Genomic DNA, 23656 nt, shown 5'->3' with positions numbered 1-23656 from the left:
CAGTGTGTTCTATGTGGCACTAAAATATCAGAACCACTCCTTATTCTTTGAATTCTGCATTTTATTTCATCTCTTCTGCTATAAGGGGTTTTTTTTCCTAATAAACTATAGATTTAGAAGGAAATTATAAGGCATAAAAATTTATTTGAAAATAAAACTATGACTTTATGAAATTCAACTTGAAAATTATGTATATTCTTCTGTTAGAGTCATGCAAGATAGACGAGAACAAGCAAGACAAGACTTGAAAGGTTTGGAAGAGACAGTGGTAAGAAAAACTTGAAAATAAATAAGATAGTGGGATGTTTAATGGGTTTCCCCTGGCTTATGACTAAAGTTAAAGACCAAATTCCAAAAACATTGCTGTTCTTAATTCAAGGCAAAAGAACTTCAGACTTTACACAACCTGCGTAAGCTCTTTGTTCAGGACTTGGCCACCAGAGTTAAAAAGGTAATAAAATAATGCTGAGGTGGGTATTTATATAAGTGGTGTTTACTATGACTATTTATGTTCATAAGTGAAATAATTTTATATTATCAAAACAATTTCTGTGTAGTTAAGGTTAGATTTTTTTTTTAATCTTTAATGTTTTTGTAGTATTCATTGACCTTCTTTTCTTAGAGTGCCGAGATTGATTCTGATGACACTGGAGGCAGTGCTGCTCAAAAGCAGAAGATCTCCTTTCTTGAAAATAATCTTGAACAACTCACTAAAGTGCACAAACAGGTAATAGAGAGTGTATTTTATGGTAGCTGCAAATTAAGAAAAAAATTGAGGACTGTTTATATATTTCAGAGCACTAAGGAATTTTCATACCCTGAGCTGTTCCATTATTTTAATCAAGCAATTATATAAATAAATCACTAGCAGTTTTTAGGGAACTTAATATTTTTAACAACCCTTTTATCAAGAGGCCATTGAAAATGGTTAGTATTATTTCTTTTCTAGGATTTTAAGTCTTGTCAGTTTTTCTCAGTTATTCATGGTAATTAAGAAACATTTTTTTATAAATTTTTTTTAATGTTTATTTTTGAGAGAGAGAGAGCATGAATGGGAGAGGGGCAAAGAGAGAGGGAGACACAGAATCCTAGGCAGGCTCCAGGCTCTGAGCTATCAGCACAGAGCCTGATACGAGGCTCAAATCCATGAACTGCAAGATCATGACCTGAGCCGAAGTCAGATGCTTAACTGAGCCACCCAGGTGCCCCTTAAATTTTTTTTTGGTGTTTTATTATTTTCTTAGTGCACGAGCAGGGGAGGGGCAAAAAGAAGGAATTCCAAGCAGGCTTTTCACTGTCAGTACAGAGCCTGATGCAGGGCTCAAACTCACAAACTGTGAGATCATGACCTGAGCCAAAATCAAGAGCCACTCAAGTAAACTGAGCCACCTAGGCACCCCCATGGTAATTTAAAAATCTTCAATAGATAGGTCTTTGTAGTTACAAATACATTTTTTTTTGTCTTTTGTCTTTTTACATTTAATGCCCCAGAGTGTGAAATAAATAAAATAATGAGGCAGTTCTTTTTTTTTTTTAAATAATGCTTTCACATTACCTAAACTATGTGGGTTTTTATTGTTTTGCTTTCTGTGCCTTGATATGTGACTTAATTATTTTTAAAGTTTCTTAGTGCACTCAATTGTACGTTTCGTTATTGTAGACCTGATGTTTGCACCAGAGTAAAGTTAAGGGAATTTTAGCTTTTTTTTGCTTTCAAAACTTGATTTTAACACTTAACATGGTATTTACCAGATGTTACAATTTCCTGTCATTGGCTAGTGGGGAGAAAGAACCCTTTCCCTCAACCCCTCCCAAAATTAAATGAAGTTATATTTTGTGAGACACACATATGGATCTGTATGGATGTATGTATTCTTTGCTTATTGCTGCCTAAGTTGTTAGATAAATGGAAAACATTCATATAAAATGTAGTTTTCTTTTCTAACGAGAAGTTATGAAACATTCATATTTCTTCAATTCATCTTGTTAAAGCTAAAATCCTTATTTTCTTTATGTACTTTTAGTTGGTACGTGATAATGCAGATCTTCGCTGTGAACTTCCTAAGTTGGAAAAGCGACTTAGAGCTACAGCTGAGAGGGTAAAAGCTTTGGAGTCAGCACTGAAAGAAGCCAAAGAAAATGCATCTCGTGATCGCAAACGCTATCAGCAAGAAGTAGATCGTATAAAGGAAGCAGTCAGGTCAAAGAATATGGCTAGAAGAGGACATTCTGCACAAATTGGTTAGTAGAACACATTAAAACCTTTTAACCTTGCTTACTTTGAGTGTTTTTATTTACTTGAAAACGTAATCTGATTGACAGATTCTGTGTTGTCATGGTTGTACTTGTCTTTATTTCTAACTTACCTAAGAGTGGCATTGTTGAGAATGAAGAGCAAACTGAGGAATAGCCACATTCACAGGAAAAAAAGATAAATAAGAACTAGACTAGCATGCAAAAATGGTCAGGAGGAGGTGAAGCTATAAAAAGAGCATTTTTTTTTTTTAATGTTTATTTATTTTTGAGAGAGAGAGAGGGGGGCACAGAGTGTAAGCAGGGGAGGAGCAGAGAGAGGGGGAGACACAGAATCCCAAGCAGGCTTCATGCTCTAAGCTGTCAGCACAGAGCCTGACCCGGAGCTTGAACTTAGAAACCACAAGATCATGACCTGAGACCTCAGCTTAACCAACTGAGTGCCCCTCTATAGAGAGCATTTTTAAAGCAGAGAGACTAGCAGGAATATGCAATCTTTTAGCAACAATATTACATGTTTTAGAATAATTATTGATACAGGAATTAGGTTCTTAAGAGACTAGGGATTGTATAGGTCCTGGAGAAAAGGCTATAACTGAAAAAAAGAGAAGAATTCTCTGAGGAACAAAAAGGCAAAGAAAAACCACATTTGGGAATTGTTGTGAATAAAGAGAAGAGTCATGTGTTAAGATTTATGCTAAAGTCAGCTTTTGTTTTTCACACTAGCTAAACCTATTCGTCCTGGGCAACATCCAGCAGCTTCTCCAACTCATCCAAGTGCAATTCGTGGAGGAGGTGCATTTGTTCAGAACAGCCAGCCAGTAGCAGTTCGCGGTGGAGGAGGCAAACAAGTGTAACCTCTACACATTACCCACAGGTTTGTAGTTTATATCTGGCTTTGAGTCACAGCTCTACATGGAAATATTCAGCCATTGGTTGTTAAATACTGCTTTTTTGGATATCCATATTGGGTTTTTTTTTTAATGTATGTGATTATAAAAGTAACTTGGCATAATTCCTTCTAGTCTTTTATCATAGTTTAGATCTCATACTTTATATTCAAGTTTGTGTTCCTAACATCTTTAACCTTACATACTGGAATATTTTTAAAAGCTCTTGTATTTTGTCTAATGGATATACCATGGCTTATAACTATTCCCTTTATGGGACATTTAATTAAATTAAGCATGCTAATTCTTTTTCTATATTTACTATAAAAAGATCTCACATTTCGAATTTCATATACGGAAATTTCAGTTTGGAAAATTTCAAGTGTGAAATATCTTTTTGTGTTCTCTTACCTTTTAGATTATTTTCAGAAGATTCCCAGAAGTGGAATTATAAGAAAGCAGGAATATTTTTAAAGTTCTTGATACATACTAGTACATTGCTATCTAGAAGGACTAGGCCAAATTGCGTCATAGCCAGGGATACTGTCTGTTTTGTTGCATCTTTGCCAGTATTGAATATTAATAGTTTTTAAACTTCTGTTTTAATATAAGCATCTCATTGATTTATTAAGAAGTTGGATTTTTTTCATATATTTACTGGCTCATTTATATTTCCCTTTTTTTTTTTTTGAGTAATTCCTGTATGTATCCTTTTCCATTTACCTATTGCAAGTGATTTTTATTTGTTTCTAGTTGTACAGGTAATGTCTGTTCCTTATAGGAGAGTAAAGAATTCTCACAAAGTAGAAGATACATTTCATCCAGAGATACCACACAATTTATTGTGTGGTATCTTTCTGGTGTTTTCTTTACATATTATAATTTTTTTTTAATATTTATTTTTGAGAGGGAGAAAAAGCATGAACAGGGGATGGGCAGAGACAGGGAGACAGAGGATTTGAAGTGGGCTCTGTGCTGAGACCAGACAGCCCAATGGGGGGCTTGAACTCACTAATCATGAGATCATGCCTGAGCTGAAGTCAAACTGACTGAGCCACCAGGTGCCCACATATTTTAGTTTTTAGATTAAAAATTTCTAACTATTGATAAATACTCTAATAACATACTGCTATTCTAGTACATGTTTCTTTGTAGCCTTCTTTAACTTGGCAATGTGTTCTGAACATTTTCTTCTACAACATGATTGACTAGTTAATAAGCTGCCTAGTATGTCATCATCTAGCAGAAACACAGATTTTTGTTGTTTAGAAAGTCCCAGATGTATACATGCTTTGGGTACTAAAAATACCAAAATTATTACGTTACCTATTAACACTTTCTGACAAATACTAAAGTCCACTTACTTGCATCTTGCTTATTTTTACTTTGACACATTGGATAAGAATGGCTCTCAGTTTGAGTAGAGAATTAAGCAATAGTCTGAAGGATTCAAATATCCCAATAACTCATAAAAATTTTTTGTCCACAAAGTATAGGATTTAAAAGTGAGTAACATAGTGAAGAGTACAGACATCGGAGTTCCATAAGTTTGAATCCTGAGTTTTCTACTTTTAGGAACTTCAACAAGTTACTTTTTTTGTATATAATTTCTTTCTTGTTTTGACTCCTTTTAAATTTCTTAAGTATGAAAATAAATTATGTGTTTATGATCTAAAACTAATGTATCTGTAAACATAACATTTTTTTCTATAATCACAATAGTATCACACCTAACAATATTTTTAAACATTGTCTAATACCAGTCCATATTCATATTTCTCTAATTGTTATTTTTTTCCTAAGTCCTTTATAGCTGGTTTATCTAACCCAGTCCTTTATAGCTGGTTTATCTAAACTGAATGCTGTTTACATTCAGTTAGACCTCCTTAGTCTCTTTTAATCTAGAAAAATTCTCCCCTTTTTAATGACATTGATTTACTGAAGAGACTAGGTTAGTTCTTTTGAGCATATGCCACCTCTGGGTGTGTTTGTTTCTATGTATAGTAAGTAGCTTTGTTCCTCTATTCGTTGTAATGAAAGCATTTATTAGATTGGGCATAAGTAACCATTCTTAATGAGATTACCACATAAAGTAATAATGTGTTTAATATTAAAATTGTATTGCATTAATTTAATATTAATATCGTATTGCATCAGTAAAACAGTGGTTTTCCTGCCAATTATAGGTGGCCTCTGTTTTTCTCCATTTGGAGTAATTAACTTGTTGAAGCCCCTTTGCCACAAGAATGAAAGTCATGCTTGAGAATTCTACAAGTTAAAGTGTTACCTAGTACACAACAGTTGTACAGTAGATGCAAGTTGCCTTTTCTGGAAGTGTAGGTAGGCAAAGGTATTTTCAAAGCATATATATACATACAGATAAAAGTTTATTCTTTTTGGGTATTGTCTTCACATCAGAATTCATGTGTAAACTTTGCACTATCATTCATAGACAAGATAGACCATGGCCTTACTTAAATATAACTAAGTTTTAGCTTGAAAGTAGAATGGTGATCCCAGTGTAATGACAGCAGTTTAGCACATGAGGGAGATAGCTAACCTGTCCAGATGAGGTTTGCAAGACTTGAAGTTACTTGAAAAGTGTAGTCGTTTGCAGGTTTGTTGCATTGCTGAGCCAGAGGATAGTGATTGTTATTTTTTAAAGCCTTGCAGTCTTAAACTATGATTGAGGAGTATACAAGCCTCATAAGTGATAAAGTGTTGAAAAATTAAATAATATGTAGAGAAATTTTTAATTAAACATTTTGAGACACTGGATTTATTTCTGGGAAAGACAACAGTGTATTAATACTGATTCTTTTAGAACCCAGTTTTACGTGGCTGGTCTTGTAGTTTGCATAATACTTTCGACAAGTTGAGTTTTCCTAAACACATAGGTAAAGAGGTAGTTTAATACAAGATGCCTCCAGGTAACAGCAGTTGGAATTGTTTATTTTAAGGTCACTTTTCCCACTCCATGTATCTCTTGTATATCCCTATTCCTGTCCCCAACCCCCACTTTTTGTTTTTCTTTTCCAGCTACCATGTGTAAAACTTTGCTAGTTGATGATCCTTGGCTTAAAAATGTCATGGATATCGTCTACTGCTCCCATTTTATTAACCATTTGTTTCTTTTTACAAAAAAATGTAATTCCTTCATTTGCTCATTCATAACTCTCTTGGGGAGAATAAAGGGCTGACCTTTTAAGCACTGTACTGCTTATAAACTACCCTGTTTAAAACTTAAGGAAAAGGAAAAGGAATAAAATCATTTAATATTGCCAGTCTTTTTAATTTGGGGGAAAGTGGTTTAAGCTGTTGGCTAAAATGTTTTTAAACTATTGGTGTATTTTATGAACTTACTTCCATCTTTTTCATGATTGTTTGGAAACAAGTTTTGTATAAATAAAAATATTTTCTGTTTTCATCTATTTTCAGGCATTGAAAGTAATTGAATATGAAGAGGACATAATATCAAGCAGAGTCTTTCAGTGACTATAACCTCTACCCCCTGGGAATTGCAGAATTATAACTTTTTTTTAATGTATAAATTATACCTGGCTTGTACAGCTGTTTCCTACCCACTCTTCTTGTAAACTCTGCTGCTTCCCAACACAACTAGAGTGCAATTTTGGCGTCTTAGGAGGGAAAAAAAATGACAGTTTACAACTGTGGTCCTATTTATTACACAGTTTGTCTTTTGTGTCTTAAATTTAGTCTTCACTGTGCCAAGCTAACTGTACCATATAGGATTGTGCTTTTTGTACTTTTTTTTGTGTGTGTGTTTATTTTTTAATCTCAGTTTAAGTTACCTAGCTGCTACTGCTTTTTATTTTGCTTTTCTTATTACAATGTCTTCCTTATTTAGGGAAAATGGAACATTTAGATTAAATGTCTTAAATTTTACCACTTAAAACACTACATGCCCACAAAATATATCCAGTCAGTACTGTACTTTAAAATCCCTTGAAATGATTTCAGAGTTAAAATTATTTGTATCGTCTCTGAAGTTTGCTTCTGAAAACTACTGTTTGAGCACTGAAACCTTAAAACTGCATAAGTAGGCATTTGAGACTGAGCAATGCTACTTAATTCTCTCATGAAATACCTGTTGCTAAATTATCTTGAATAGAAATATTTTATATCAAAAGCAGTCTCACTTTAAGAAAGAGAGTTTGGAGACTCTTCCCAGTTCTGTAATCAATATGGCCTGATGGAATGAAAATACCCTGCTTCATTCTGGTGAGCCTGCTAATTAATGTAAGAATTGGACAGATTAATTTATCATCTTAATATAGTGAAATGAATTAAGATACTACACGATCAAACAGCATTTTATATTGTTAGTGCTGTATTGATTATTCTAAATTTATAGTCTGTGAAAATTGAGAAAAAGTATGGAAGAACAGGACAAGTATATGGTGGACTTACAAACACGTTGATTAATTTTGGTCTGAAATCCTTGAGGTGTTTTTAATCTGTTAACACCAAGTCATACACTATAATTTATTTCTTGCTTAGTCTAGAAATAATAAATTGCAAGTCACTAATCCTCAAATTATTGTGTTGGCTATAGCCCCTAATTTTGTAATTAGTACTAATTGTACCTGTTTTTGCCATTCTTCTCAGCTGATTAGGCGACGTCAGGTTTATTTTCAGAAGCTATAAAAGTAATAAGGAAAGAGGTTTCAATATTTGCTTCATCTGTGCGTGGGGTGACTGCAGCTATATTAGCAGAAATTTGCAGAGGATGAGGATTTAAGGTTATTCAGTCAGTAAAGAAAGTTGGAGAGTTCTGTGTTAGGATCTGGCTGGCAGAATTAACTTTTTGAAAAAGTTTTATACACAGATATTTGTATTAAATTTGGAGCCATAGTCAGAAGACTCAGATCATAATTGGCTTATTTTTCTATTTAACTATTGTAATTTCCACTTTTATAATAGTTTTGATTTAAAAGATAAATTTATTTATTTATTTTTTTAACAGTCAAAAATCCTTGCTGTTGTAGTATGCAACCTTTAAAATGATTGTGTTGCTTTTGATCAAAGAAACACTCCAGAAATTGAGATGAAACCTTGGTGTGCAGCAAGATTGAAGTAATACAGTTAACTTAAAAAAAAAAAAAAAGTGCTATAGCCTATTTATGATGATAGTTTTCTAAATGGAGAAATATTTGGCTGCATTCACATAGACATTTATATTTTGTTTTCAAAAGAAAGCTTGCTTCTTTGGCAGTACTCTTAAATGAAGCAGATTTTTTTTTTCTCTTTTATCTGAACATGGTAGTTTCACTCTTGTTAGATGTATCACGGGTATTGGTGCTGTGTAACAAACAATTGTAACTAGCATGTGGTTCAGAATACACAATGTTAGGGTTTTTTAATATTGAAATGGTTCTTTTCTATTTATAATTTCAAACTTTCACAAAGTGTACAAAGAATTTCATAAATTAGTTTTCAGTGAACTGCTCTATTTGCTACGGTAGGTCATTAAACAGCATTTACTCTTATAAATGAAAATTTCTGATCATCTGGAACATTGACGCTTATTTCAATTTGCGGTGTCTTTTTTTTTTTTTTTTTTGACAATATCAACGTTCCTCTGAATGGTATTGATAAATGGTTCAGAAGAGAAACTCAGTGAAATAAAAGAATAATATTTATTCATGGTGAGCAATTAAATTATTTGCCTAACTTAAACTACTATTTGTAACTTTCAATTTGATATGAGGTGACAGAAAAGAGTCTTGAGTATACCTGTGGAGTATGTGGGTTTATTTTCAGTGCTTGAAGATACACTCAAAGATCATTGGTTTGGGAAGACGCCATATAATTTTAAGTTAACCTGCATGCTGTAAATGTGTTTTATGTTTAAATAAAGAGGAAAATTTTTTTGAAATGTAATAACTTTCTTAAAACTTAGTTGATGAAGTATTAGGTTGATTTTATATGACTAAGAGGCCTTTTGTCTTGACAGAATAGTGACTAATGTGTCATTATATTCATGTATATTCTGTTTCCTAATGTATTACTTACTCTTTGGACAGTGGGTATTAAATATGTAGGCTGAAAACTTCAGAGCCAGAAATGAAATCAGTCTCACCCATGTTATTTTACTTTAGCCTACCTACATGGTTCTGTTCATCTGAGCCTGATTGTTTTATTAACCTGTGTAAGAAGTATTTGTTTTTCAGTGCTTACTCGGTGGTCCTCAGTGATCATTCAAGCCTAGCTGGAGAAAACTAAAGAAAGACTGTTCTTAAGTTCTAGTGGTGATTTGGCTTTTTGTTGGGGGGGGGGGGGTGTCGGTGTGTATAATATTAAATTCTTTAATAGAAATGTTTAATTACATATAAAAGCATACAGTAAATAATGAACATCCAAATACCTCAACAATTTTCAACTCAGGACTAATTCTGTTTAATCCATAACCCCCACTCATGTGCCCCCTCCCCCATATATACATTAAAGCAATCCTGGATATATGCATTTCTTCATAAAATTTCAGTATATTATGCATATTAAAATACATGCTCGTTAAAGCGGTGCCTGGTTGGTTCAGTCTCTTAAGCATCTGACTTGATACTGGCTCAGGTCGTGATCTCGCAGTCATGAGAACGAGCCCTGCATGGGGCTCTGGACTGAACGTGGAGCCTCCTTGGGATTCTCTCTCTCTGCCTCTCCCATTTTCCACACTCTCTCAAGTATATACTCCTTAAAACATACAATACCAGATACCATTATCACCAAAAAAATGAATAATTCCCTAAACAAACTCAATTTTATAAACAATTTGTTTGACTCAAGATCCAATTAAAATCCATATATTGCAGTAGCATCCACTTCATTTCTCTTTCTCATTTGTCCCCCTGTAATTAGTTTATAAGGAAAGCAGGTTCTTTGTTCGGTAGTTTACCAAATTTTGCTGTTCACATTCCTTTGATACTAACTCCTTGGTCCTTTATATTTCCTATAAATTTATCCTGGATCCACAGACTTCATCAGGTTTAGCTTTTCTGTTGAGAGAGGTGCAGCATTGCTTCATAGATGCTGATATTCTTCCATCGGGTGGCACATAATGTCTGTTCTCTTCCTGGATTATTATTTGCCATTAATGATCAGTGCCTTTATCCACCAATTATTAGGGGTTGCAGAATAGAAGTAATATGTGATGATGCTTTCATTTGTTAGTTGCAGTAGAGAACTGCAGAGGAAAAACAGGATAAATGATTCCTTGCAAGTCTCAAAGTCAGTCATGTCACTACTATCTTCCAGTGGTGACCAGTAGTGCATTTTTTCCCTTGTTTTTGTTAATTGGTTTTCTTTTAAGTGTACTCTGTGAGCCTCCAAATCATTTTTCCCTTTTATGGAGGAATTGAAATGGAAACCAACTCTTACATATTCTCTCCCACACTGGACACTGGTACAGTGTGTCTTAGGGCCTCCACTGTGCTAGCCACTTCTGTCGCATTTATTTCGATAAGCTTAAAAAGGTGTTGATATATGTTCTGTGGAGACCAGATGTCCAAAACTCTCAAATTTGACAGAGGTCAGGAGAGTTAACATGGCCCTGGAGCAAAATTGTACATGAATGTTGTCTGCTACATATGAATGTGAACTGCTTATAATCTGAAAGGAGCACGTTATATACTGTTTTGGCCAGTGGGTGTGGGAAGGGAGGGCACAGCAGTTTCAAAGGCTTCTGTTTGGCCTCTGGGATAGCCTGTGTCCTACAGGCCAGAGATGCATGTGGGGCGCCCTGCCATTTATGTCAATTCTGGTTACACATGGAGAGATAAGGAAATGACCTATAAGCTGAGTCCACAGTATATACAATTTTTTAAAAAACAATTCTATACATTACCCAGTGCTCATCATGATAAGTGTACTAGTTAATCCCCATCACCTCTTTCATCTGTCCCCCACCCACCTCCCCTCTGGTAACCATCTGTTTCTTCTCTGTAGTTGAGTTTGCTTTCTTGGTTTGTCTCTCTTGGTCTTTTTTATTTTTCCTTGGTTTGTTTTGTTTCTTAAGGTCCACATATGAGTGAAAAATATAATTGTCTTTCTCTGATTTTGCTTAGCATTATGCTCTGTAGCTCCATCCATGTTGCAAATGGCAAGATTTCATTCTTTTTTATGGCTGAATAATATACTTTTATATATATATGTGCCACATCTTTATCCATTCACCTATCATTGGACACGGGCTGCTTTCATAATGTGAGCATTGTAAATAATGCTGCAGTAAACACAGGGATGCATGTATCCCTTTGAATTAATGTTTTTGTATTTTGGAAGTAAATACCGTTAGTACAATTGCTGATCATAGGACAGTTCTATTTTTAACTTTTTGAGGAAACTCCATACTGTCTTCCAGAGTGGCTGTAATAGTTTGCATTCCCATGAACCATGCAAGAGGTTTCCTTTGTCTCCACATTCCCACCAATACCTGTTGCTTGTGTTTTTTATTTTAGCCATCCCGACAGGTGTGAGATGATATCTCATGGTGGCTTTGATTTGCATTTTCCTTGATGATGAATGTTGAGCAAATTTTCATGTGTCTGTTGGCCATAGGAGTCTTGGGAGAAATGTCTGTTCATTTCTTCCACCCATTTTTTTATTTGGATTTTTTGTTTTTTGACTATTGCATTGTCTCAGTTCTTTGTAGATACTGGTTATCAGATATGTCGTTTACAAATATCTTCTTCCATTCAGTAGATTGTGTTATAGTTTTGTTGACTATTTTCTTTGCTGTGCAGAAGCTTTTTATTTTGATGTAGTTGCCAATAGTTTATTTTTGTTTTTGTTTCCCTTGCCTCAGGAGACATACCTAGAAAGATGTTGCTACAGCCGATGTCAGAAAAATTACTGAGGATTTCTCTCTAGGATTTTTATGATTTCCTGTCTCACATTTACATTCTTAATCCATTTTGAGTTTATTTTTGGGTCCAGTTTCATTCTTTTGCATGTAACTGCAATTTTCCCAACTCCCATTTGTTGAAGAGACTGTCTTTTTCCTATTGCATACCTCTTTGTTGAAGATTAATTGGCCATATAATTGTGGGTTTATTTCTGGGTTTTCTATTTTGTTCCATTGATTGTGCATCTGTTTTTGTGCCAGTACCATACTCTTTTGATTACTGCAGCTTTGTAATATAATTTGAAGTCTGGAATTGTGTTACTAACAGTTTTGTTTTTTCAAGATTGCTTTGGCTATTCAAGGTCTTTTGTGGTTCCATACAAATTTCAGGATTATTCTACATCTGTGAAGAATCGTGTTGGCATTTTGATAGTGATTGCATTACATTTGTAGATTGCTTTGGGTAGCATAGATATAACAATACTTGTTCTTCCAGTCCATGAATGTATGCAGTATAAGAGCACTTAACACATACATTTATAATTTGATCAACACTGATGTTTATTACTGTGCCTGTACATGTTCTCCTCCCCCTCTCCCCACCATGATGATGCTTCAGACCCCTGAGTGTCAGTGCCAACCCAGACTGTGTCCAACAGCCTCCCCTCAAAACATTGGATATATCTATCCCTCTCTCCAGTGTACAGTTCTGAGTAAATGGCCAGAATTCCAATTGGGGTCAGATAGGGAATTTAGTCTGTGCATGCTGTGTTGTTGCCAGGTCCTTCCTCCTGGGTACCAAACCTCTTCATTTTGTGTTCTGGGTTGAAAAACGGGCTTGGGTAACTGGGAAAGGTATTGTGACTTTATTAGGGCAACTGCCCTTAGCTTCCTTGTTGTCTTCCATCATTAATATTCTAATGGTAAAAACTGAATAGTATCCTTATTTGCTGCCCATATATGTTGCCCTTAGACATACTGTGTTCTATTAGCCATATCCATAATTGTGAATCCAGGCCCCTAAGCTGCCAGGTCAGCCCTGCTACACAGTATGGTAATTATATCATTATTATATAATATATATATTATATATATATATATAATATATATATATTATATGTCTTCTGGTAGTTAGGTATCACCACCTGGTCTTTATATTGGAGAGGGTAGGGAGAATTTTGTCATCTCCATCACTATCAGTAATTCTTGTGGTTTTTTTTTTTTTTGGTTTTTTGTTTTTTGGGGTTTTTTTTTTAGCTTTTTTAATGTTTATTTTTGTGAGAAAGAGAGGATGCACGCAAGCAGGGGAAGAGTAGAGAGAGGGAGACAGAGGTTCCAAGGCAGGCTCCATGCTGACAGTAGAGCCCCTGTGGGGCTCATACTCCCCAAACCACAAGATCATGACCTAAGCCAAAGTAGGAGGGCTCAACCAACTGAGCCACCCAGGCACCCCAGTGAATCTTGTTCTATAACAGCCTCATTTACCATCAGGCATCGGGCCCTACCATACAGAAGAAAGTCACCGCTGAACTTATTACCTTAACCAAGTGATCACCAATGATACATGTGGATATCCTGTACCCTTAATATGTAATGAGAGCACTTTCCTGTTATTCTCCCCCAAAACCCCTAACCCCAATCTGATCATGAGAAAAACATCAAACCAAATAGAAGATCACTCTACAGAATGCCTGACCAGTACTTTTCCAAAGTGTCAAGGTCATGAAAAACAAGGAAAGACAAACTCACAAATCACAGGAGACTATGGATTCTTGACAACCAAATGCAGTATGGTATCCTAGATTGGATCCTGGAACAAAAAGCCATCAGTGGAAAACCTGGTGAATAAGTAATGTATCACTTAGTTTCTTAATTTTGAAGCATTGGTGATGAAAGATGTTAACATCGGGAGAAACTGAGTAAAGGGTATAAGGGAATTCCCTGTATTACTTTACAACTTTGTAAATCTAAAATTATTCCAAGAGAAAAGGTTTATTTAATAATTTATAAAGCGGTAAGAAACAGAGATATAGCAGTAACATTCTGGAAACTAAAGCAGACTCCAGAAACCTGACATTGAAGTCAACAGTGAAAAGATTGCTAAGAAGCAACCCAATATCTCGCCTCCCGTAGAACTCCCAAATGTTCATGAATATGATATCAGGTACTAGTAGAAGGAGCTTGAATATAGGATGAGTTGAAAGTATTTAGGACTTTCAGTTTGATCCCCAGATGGGCTCTTCAATACTATACAGCTTGGCAACAGCATCCCAGCATAAGCCTGTGTGTTTATTTAGAAGGGGTAAAACAAGGTCTCTATACTAGGAAACACCACAAAGAGTTGAGGGGAGGGTAACATACTGAAAACAAAGAGTAAGGAGCATGACAATTATCAATTTATTGCCTCTTATCCCCAAACTCACCCTTCATTGCTAATAGAAGTTGAATTGTGCTCCTCCCCCTGCCCGCCCAAATTCCTATATTAAAGTCTTAACCCCTAATACCTTAGAATGTGACCTTACTTGAAGATGGGGGTCTTTTCAGAGGTAATCAAGTTAAAGGTCACAGAGTAGCTGTAACCCAATATGGCTGGGGTCCTTGTAAAGGATGAATTTGATACATAGGGAAGATGATGTGAGGAGACATGGGGAACAGCGATCTACAAGCCAAGGAGAGGTCTGGCACAGATTCTTCCCTAAGCCCTTAGAAGAAGTCAACTCTGCCAACACCCTGATTTTGAACTACCAGCCTCCACAGCTGTGAGACCATAAGTTTCTGTGAAGTTAACTAGACTGTGGTACTTGATTACGGCAGCCCTAGCAAACTACTACAATTGGCTACACTACAATATTGAGTTGGACCCTCAAGCATTTTTCCTTTTCTCGTTTCTTAGCTGGCATGCTTTCATTTGCTTTTCTTGTTAACACTACCCAGTTTTTAGTGGTGTGTTTGTGGTTTTGGATGGAGACATCCAGTGGCTCTCAACCCCAGGGTACAAAGTCTCTAAGCGAGCTTGCAGCCCTGCAGCATGTGACCACCTCTCGTTGGCAAATAGACTTCCAAAGTCCTGACTCCCTCTGAGCCTGCCCTTCAGCCTCGTGGAGAGGCATTTCCTGCTCACCTGTACTCTGGAGGGATGTGCTAGCCTCAACCCTGTTGTATCCCAGTGAGGTGTTTCCTTTTTCCCAGTTCCAGTCATGGTTCCCCACTTGCCAACCTTGGCCTGACTGCAACCCAGAGGGATGGTTCTTGCTTGCCTGGCGACTGTGGTCCAGTTCTAGCCTGAGAACCCTAGCAAACTTCACCATTCAGTGGGCTGCAATCACCTTCACCAATTAAATCTGAATCCCAGACATGGGGACAGGGGGCCCCCTTCTAAGTTTGTTCCATTCTTGGGTACTCTCCCTTAGCCCTAGACTGTTCTTTAAAGTTCTCTGCGGGGCGCCTGGGTGGCGCAGTCGGTTAAGCGTCCGACTTCAGCCAGGTCACGATCTCGCGGTCTGTGAGTTCGAGCCCCGCGTCAGGCTCTGGGCTGATGGCTCAGAGCCTGGAGCCTGTTTCCGATTCTGTGTCTCCCTCTCTCTCTGACCCTCCCCCGTTCATGCTCTGTCTCTCTCTGTCCCAAGAATAAATAAACGTTGAAAAAAAAATTAAAAAAAATAAATAAAGTTCTCTGTACCCAAACCCATGGGGGAGGGGAAGGAAAAAAAAAAAAGAGGTTAGAGTGGAAGAGAGCCAAAGCATAAGAGACTCTTAAAAACTGAGAACAAATTGAGGGTTGATGGGGGGTGGGAGGGAGGGGAGGGTGGGTGATGGGTATTGAGGAGGGCACCTTTTGGGATGAGCACTTGGTCTTGTATGGAAACCAATTTGACAATAAACTTCATATATTGGAAAAAAAAAAAGTTATCTGTACCCATTTATACTTAATCCCCTTGGACCATGACTGATACAGAGAGTAATATGAAAGTTTATAATGTGAGTATTTAGAACCTCAGCCCTTTATTCCCTCACTTGGCTACCTGAATGCTGGCAGCCAGGCTTAGGCTCTCCATCCAGGAGATTAGAAGATTGCTCTGTGAAAAATTTGACAGCTGATACTGGGGGTACCCAAGGAAGCAATTTCAGAAATGCAGGCAAATCCTATTCATACGAACCAATTGCTTCCAGTCAGCTTCTTTGTGTCCCCATCTTAAATATGTACAGTCAAGGATCATCAGACATTTGAGGAAAGCCCTTAAAAGGTGAAAGAATCAAAACAAACAGAATTTAAAAAAAAATATTATGACAGGGAGGGAGACAAACTATAAGAGACTCAAATACTGAGAACAAACTGAGGGTTGATGGAGGGTGGGAGAGAGGGGAAAGTGGGTGATGGGCATTGAGGAGAGCACCTGTTGGCATGAGCACTGGGTGTTGAATGGAAACCAATTTGACAATAAATTATATTTAATTAAAATAAAAATAAATATTATGACAAAGAGTGGCTCTATGAAGGGAGAAGAGAATATTTTAAAGAAATGCCACTAATATTCTCAGGTTTTAAAATAGTAAAAAAGTTTGTCTCCACTAAAAAAGAAATTAAAAACCAAGGGACCATAAAAAGAAATATTCAGAAAACAAAATATCTTGAAAATAGAAATGAAGGGGCACCTGGGTGGCTCAGTCGGTTAAGGTCATGATCTCACGGTTTGTGGGTTCGAGCCCCATGTTAGGCTCTGTGCTGACAGCTCAGAGCATGGAGCCTGCTTGGGATTCTGTGTGTCCCTCTCTCTCTGCCCCTCCTCCACTCATGCTCTGTCTCTCAAAAATAAATAAAAATGTTTAAAAAAAAGAAAACAGGGGCGCCTGGGTGGCTCAGTTGGTTAAACGTCCGACTTCGGCTCAGGTCATGATCTCACAGTCCGTGAGTTCGAGCCCCGCATCGGGCTCTGTGCTGACAGCTCAGAGCCTGGAGCCTGCTTCAGATTCTGTGTCTCCCTCTCTCTCTGCCCCTCCCCTGCTCATGCTCTGTCTCTCTCTGTCTCAAAAATAAATAAATAAATAACATTTTTAAAAAATTTAAAAAAAAATAGAAAATAGAAGTGAAAAACTCAATAGAAAGGTTAGAAGATGAAGTTGAGGAAACTGCTACCAAAATAGTACCCAAAAATGTTGGAAAATAGGGGGAAAAAAGAAATTAGAAGACTAGAACAAAAGGACCCACATGGGAATAATTAAGCATCCCACAAAGATAGAACAGAGGAAATAATCAATGAAATAATTCAAGAAAGTTTAACGAAAGGTCATCAGTTTCTAATGTACAGCACAATGGGTAAAAATAGATCCACACTAAGGTACATCATTGTGATATCTCAGTACAAAGAAGACCTTAAAAAAACAACAGATTTCATACAAAGGACTGAGAATCTGAACGCATCAACCAACACTGGAAATTACAAGAAAATGTATTACTACCGTCAAAATTCTCAGGGAAAATGATCTCAATTCATATAAAGGAAGTAAAAGGTTTCCAGACACACAAGTTCTCAAAATTTTACTTCTTAGAACCCTTTACTGGGAAACTATTGCTAACCAAAATGAGGGATTAAACTAAGAAAGAAGGTGTGGGACATGCAAAAGAAGGGTTCAACAAAAGAAGGGAATCATCAAGGTGGCACATAAAGAGCAACCAGTCCAGATTAGGGCCAGTTAGAAAGCTACCAGAGATATGTTTCCAAAATAAAACAGATTAATTGATGTGTTTAAAGATTTGGAGAGGAAATTTATATAACTGAAGAGTAAGGTTAACCAAATGATTGGTACATAGAACCATGAAAGAAGGTAAATTACTGATTCAAAAAGGAACCCTAAGTGAGAAAGGAAAAGTTGCCATAATATTTAACATGGCTCAGCTGCGAGTGGCATATTTCATTGTCACAGTATATAAACACTGATTATTAAATTCATAAACATGAATTATTAAATTCATATGACCTTATTTTTTTTTTAACGTTTATTTATTCCTGAGACAGAGAGAGACACAGCATGAACGGGGGAGGGGCAGAGAGAGAGAGGGAGACACAGAATCGGAGGCAGGCCCCAGGCTCTGAGCCATCAGCCCAGAGCCCGACGCGGGGTTGGAACTCGCGGACCGTGAGATCGTGACCTGAGCTGAAGTCGGACGCCCAACCGACTGAGCCACCCAGGCGCCCCCATGATATGACCTTATTGAGAAGAAGAGGGGTTAAGGGTGTGGTGTGTATGTGTGTGTGGGGGTGTGGGGTGTGTTTGTGTATGTGGGGAGTGTGGGGTGGGCGGGAGGGGTGTATTTGTGTGTGGTGGGAGGGGTGTGCGTGTGTGTGTGTGTGTGTGTGTGTGTAGTAATGAAAAGGGTTCATTCTTCATCTTCCATAGTGATAACTGATGATGCTTAACCATGAATAATCAAGAAGTAGCAGGGATTTTGAGATGAAAAAAATGAAAAAGGCTGCTTCTGGAGAGTGGGAAAGAGGTGAGGTGGGGCAGGGGACCACTTTTTAGTTTTGTTTATTTTGATTGGGGGGGAACCACTGTTTTTGAAACAAGTTTTCTACAGCACGTTTGACTTTTCAGGGCTCAGCTCTGTATTCTGTCATCAACAGCTCTGCTGTGAAGATGGCTTTGGATGCTAGCCCCAGGTTCTTGACCTAACAGACTTTAACTTGTTCATTTGTAGAACAAAGAATTGTCATTTGAAAACCGCAAGGTGACTCTTAGATCTCTTGTTGCTCTATAATTCTTTGATGCCAACTAACCTTTATAGCAACTGGTGACTGCTTCAGCAGCACATATACTAAAAATTGGAATAATACAGACAAGATGAACATGACCCCTGTGTAAAGATGACATGCAAATTTGAAGCATTCCGTATTTTTAAGTAAAATGTTTGTCTGAGTTCAAATATACATATAAGATAAATATATATATCTCACACCTGAAGGGTTCATTTTAAATTAAGCCTTTATAATCACTGACGATGTGCAAAAACAAATCCACAAGTTCTCTGAAATGGAAAGTTATTGAAATTACTTCTTTATGAAATAAATGTTTCTAAAGTTTGAAAATTTAGAAGGGAATTTTTTTAAATTGTGGTAAAATGCACATAAAATTTACCATTTTAATAATTGTTAAGTGTACAATTCAGTAGTGTTGGAAAAGAAGTGCTTTCTAAAGAAAAATGTACACGGATATTAGCTCAGGACTAGAATTATTTGTGTCATGATCTATACCAGAATATTTATTTAATGCTCTTCATATTAGTTTAATGAATTAATGTTAACATTACGAACTTTCAAATGTGTCCACTGAAGCTAAGATTAGAACCTATGACAACTATTTAAAATATCCAAGAAATTAATTCATTTTTTCACCCACTTAACAGTTGACAGCCATTTGAAATACAAAATAAAGTAGCGTAACTAAATCTAAGCAATCCCAAATAAATGCTCATTGTTTCTGGAGAGATAGACAAGACATCACCAGTGTGAGCTACAGAAAACACCCACATTAACATCTTGGATATATTATTTTCTCGCTGAATAAAAAGTTAGGCACACAGCTTTTCTATACAATAACTGGAATTGTGCACAGTCCCCCTCCACACTGCTCTGAAAATGAACTTTTGTTTTATGCAGATGTAGGCGAGTTAGAATGAACAAAAGGCACACATTTGAAGGCTGAGAACATTCAACTGAAAAGGAAAAACAGATTTTTCTCTCATTAGACAGGAGACCAGATGCAAATGGTTTACAGATTGTTTTGCAGTGGGCAGGTTAGAGGCAGACCAGAGGTCTTCGAACTGTCCTATCTTTGACAGTGGCTGTCCACCAGCAAGTGTTTTCTAACTGCTCCTGCCAAGGTTCCCAACGTGGCCTATCTGAAAGAATACACAGGAACAAGCCTGGTCTCCTTTCTGGTCTCCTCTGGCCCAGTATCTGTGTCCAGGACCAACTTCTTCCTATACCCAGTATTGCAATACTTTGCTCATTTTGGGGTCTGAGTAACTTGCTAGAGGATTGAGCTCAACAGAGAGCTGATGGGACTGGAAAACTGCAGCAGACCCTTGAACTTTTATGGGAGAAGAAGCATGTATAATCCTTCTCAAGAAGGCTGATGGAAAGATGCTTGGTTACCAGGAATGTGGAGGTCAGATCCCTGAGCCTGGACGCAGAGGCAACTGTGAGCCCTTCCTACCCCATCCTCCACACATGTGCTCCAAAAGTCTAAGTTCACTCTGACATCTGACAATAACTCCACTGAGACCTAGGAAGCCAGAAAAGTGTGCTGTGTCTTTCCTTGGCCACTGCTAGTGGTCATGGTCCAGAATGATCACACCCTCTGCTCCGTCCAATTCAAGCTTTCTTCTCCACATTTCTTGATCCATCCCTTAAACACTGATGTTCCCATGGCTCTTCTGGCAATGCATGGTTTCTGTTACGGGCTTTCATGATTCTAATGCAACCATTATCTATATGTCGATAAATCCAAAATCTGCTTCTCTAACCCTAAGCTCTCCCTTAAATTTCTAACTCATATGTCAACAGCATGCAGCCCATATATACTTGAAGACCTCACAGGCACTAAAAATCCCCCAAGCATTATGTGTGTAAATAAACCCCACAATCTCTTAGTTGAAATCCTTGGGGACAAATATTTTATGGAATTTTGAGTTTCACGAATTTAGAAAAGATAATAATACACAGTATATAAATACCACCACCAGTGAGGTCTAGACCAGTATCTTATAATCAGTTTTTTTCTTCAGCAAAATGTACCACTACTCACATTAAGTGGAATTTACAAAGGCTAAAAGTAGTCTTATGTCAGCAGAGGTTACATTTTGTTATCAAATGAGTTTGCACCAAATTCACTAAAAACTTCAGAGCTTTTCAGATGTTGGAATGGTGAATAAGTGATTCAACCTTATTTGTTCCATATATGATATTAAAGGGCTAATGTCCCTAATATACACAGAGCTCTTAGAAATCAATAAGTAGGGGCGCCTGGGTGGCGCAGTCGGTTAAGCGTCCGACTTCAGCCAGGTCACGATCTCGCGGTCCGTGAGTTCGAGCCCCGCGTCAGGCTCTGGGCTGATGGCTCAGAGCCTGGAGCCTGTTTCTGATTCTGTGTCTCCCTCTCTCTCTGCCCCTCCCCCGTTCATGCTCTGTCTCTCTCTGTCCCAAAAATAAATAAACGTTGAAAAAAAAAAAAGAAATCAATAAGTAAAACAAAGCTGAAACCTAAAAGGAAACTGGATGAAGGACACAAGTAGACTGTTTAAAGACAATATTTTTTAAATGTTTGACCATACTAACTATAAGCTGCAAAGTTATGAAACGTGAAATAGTAAATTATTTTCTGCTTATTAGATAAGCAGAGACAAAAAATAAATAACTCAGCAGGGAACCTGGGTGGCTCAGTCAGTTAAGTGTCCAACTCTTGGTTTCAGCTCAGGTCATGATCTCACAGTTCATGGAATCGAACTCCACGTCAGGCTCTGCGCTGACAGCATGCAGCCTGCATGGGATTCTCTCTCCCCTTCTCTCTGTCCCTCCCCTGCTCGTGCTTTCTCTCTCAAAATAAATAAATAAACATTAAAAAAAATAATTTAGCAAAGGTAGAGAAACAGGCGCTTACATATACTATTAGTGAGCTTATATTTGTAAAAGCCTTAGAATAGTTGCCTAGCACATAGAAAGCTTTACATAAGCGCTTATTAAATAAATATTGGTAGACATTTTTATTGGTAAAAACTTTTGGGAAGACAAGTTTTCAATAATTGATATTTATTAAAATTTTAAATGTGTATATGCTGATATCCAGCACCTCCAGTTCTAAGAATTTATTCCACCAAAAGACTCAAATATATTTTACATAGAAAGATGTTCATCAAATCACTGTAATCATGAAATTTGGAAACATCATTTCCCTAGGGGAAGAAGAGAATATCTTCCTGGGGCTCACATTTAGGAGTAGAAAAGCTTTTCCCAGAAGCTTCCCAGTAGACTTTTCTCTTGTCTCATTGGACATTTCTGGAGTCCATGAACATTCCCATACCAATCCACAGCAAAGAAAATGGCATTCCTCCAGGCCAGTGGTTCTCAAACTTTTTATCTTGGGACCAACCCAGATGCTCAAAAAAATTTATCTCCCCTGGTCGCGCTCTCTCCCAAACAAAAAATTAAAAAGAAAATAGCAACAATAAACCCATTAAATGTTAATATAAGTTAACATAGTTATATTTTCCAAAGCAAAAGCATTTTTTAAATGTTCATTTTTGAGAGAAAGACAGAGCATGAGAGGGGAGGGGCAGAGAGATAGGGACACACAGAATTGAAGCAGACTCCAGGCTCTGAGCCGTGCACAGAGCCCGACACAGAGCCTAGACCCATGAACTGTGAGACTATGACCTGAGCCCAAAATCAAGAGCCAGATGCTTAACCGACTGAGCCAACCAGGCACCCCCAAAGCAAAAGCATTGTTAAAATAAAAATTGTAAGTATTTAAGGTGTACAACAGGATGATTCGACATACATATAAGTGGTGAAATGATTACTACAATCAAGCTAATTAATAAACTTGTCCTCTCATAGTTACCATTTGTGTGTGTGATGAGAGCACCTGAAATCTATTCTCTCAGCAAATTTCCAGTATTCAAGACAATATTATTAACTGCAGTCATCATGCTGTATGTTAGATCTCTAGACTTACTTATCCTACATACCTGAAACCTTGTACCCTTTGGCCAACATCTCCCCATTTCCCTTACCTCTAGGCCCTGGAAACCACCTTTCTACTCTCTGCTTCTATGTATTTGCCTCTTTTAGAGTCAACATACAAATGAGATCATGCAGGAGTTTTTTGTTGTTGTTTGTTTTTGTTTTGTTTTGTTTTTTTTCTTCTGTGTCTGGATTATTTCACTTGGCATAGTGTCCTCCAAGTTCATACATGTTGTCACAAGTGGCAGGATTTCCTTCTTTTTTAAGGCTGAATAATATTCCATTGTATGTACATATCACCATTTCTTTATCAATTCATCTGTCAACAAACACTGAGGTTGTTTCCATATCTTGGCTTTTGTGAATAATGCTGTATGAACATGGGAGTGCAGGTATCTCTTTGAAATGACAAGTTCATTTTGTGTGTGGGGGAGGCCGGGGGTGGGTGGGTTATACCCAGAAGAGGGATTTCTGGATCATATGGTAGTTGCTTTTAGCCATATAGTAAACATATTTGATGAGAACAGTGGCCTTGCTTTCCATCTTTGCAAAGCACCTTAATATTTTGTTTAATGTAAGACAGCTCAATTCTCATACATGCTTTTGTATTCATTCAATCTGTTGGGATCTATTAGTAGTAGTGGTTTTTTTTAAATGTATATTTATTTTTGAGAGAGAGAGGGAGACAGAGAGGAGAAAGGAGAGAGGGAGACAGAGGATCCGAAGCAGGCTCTGTGCTGACAGCAGAAAGCCTGATGTAGGGCTCCAACTCACAAACTGTGAGATCATGAGATAAACTGAAGTCAGACTCTTAACCGATTGAGTCACCCAGACGCCTCAGTAGAAGTATTTTTTAAAAATCCAGGCTCATTCAGGGGCACCTGGGTGACAGCTCAGAGCCTGGAGCCTGC

The 23656-nt window shown here is 37.2% G+C and overlaps 1 protein-coding gene and 1 non-coding gene across 2 annotated transcripts in view; both read left to right on the top strand.

Annotated features, from left to right (window-relative positions):
* KIF5B (kinesin family member 5B) overlaps positions 1-9406 on the top strand; it is a 50408-nt gene extending 41002 nt beyond the window's left edge. Inside the window, exons 21-26 of the mRNA XM_043563477.1 lie at positions 208-268; positions 380-451; positions 623-727; positions 2025-2241; positions 2980-3130; positions 6582-9406. Coding sequence (XP_043419412.1) covers positions 208-268; positions 380-451; positions 623-727; positions 2025-2241; positions 2980-3110 — 586 coding nt within the window. The 3' untranslated portion in view covers positions 3111-3130; positions 6582-9406. The remainder of the gene's footprint in view (positions 1-207; positions 269-379; positions 452-622; positions 728-2024; positions 2242-2979; positions 3131-6581) is intronic.
* Positions 9407-18800: 9394 nt separating this feature from the next.
* On the top strand, positions 18801-18902 carry LOC122474127. The gene has a single exon (XR_006294818.1). It is a non-coding gene; the product is annotated as a U6 spliceosomal RNA (small nuclear RNA).
* Positions 18903-23656: the final 4754 nt, after the last annotated feature.

The sequence above is a fragment of the Prionailurus bengalensis genome, chromosome B4 (genome assembly GCF_016509475.1).
Source record: "Prionailurus bengalensis isolate Pbe53 chromosome B4, Fcat_Pben_1.1_paternal_pri, whole genome shotgun sequence".
Lineage (NCBI taxonomy): Eukaryota > Metazoa > Chordata > Mammalia > Carnivora > Felidae > Prionailurus > Prionailurus bengalensis.
The sequence above is the reverse complement of the archived record's forward strand: the minus strand, read 5'-3'. Positions and strand labels throughout refer to the sequence as shown.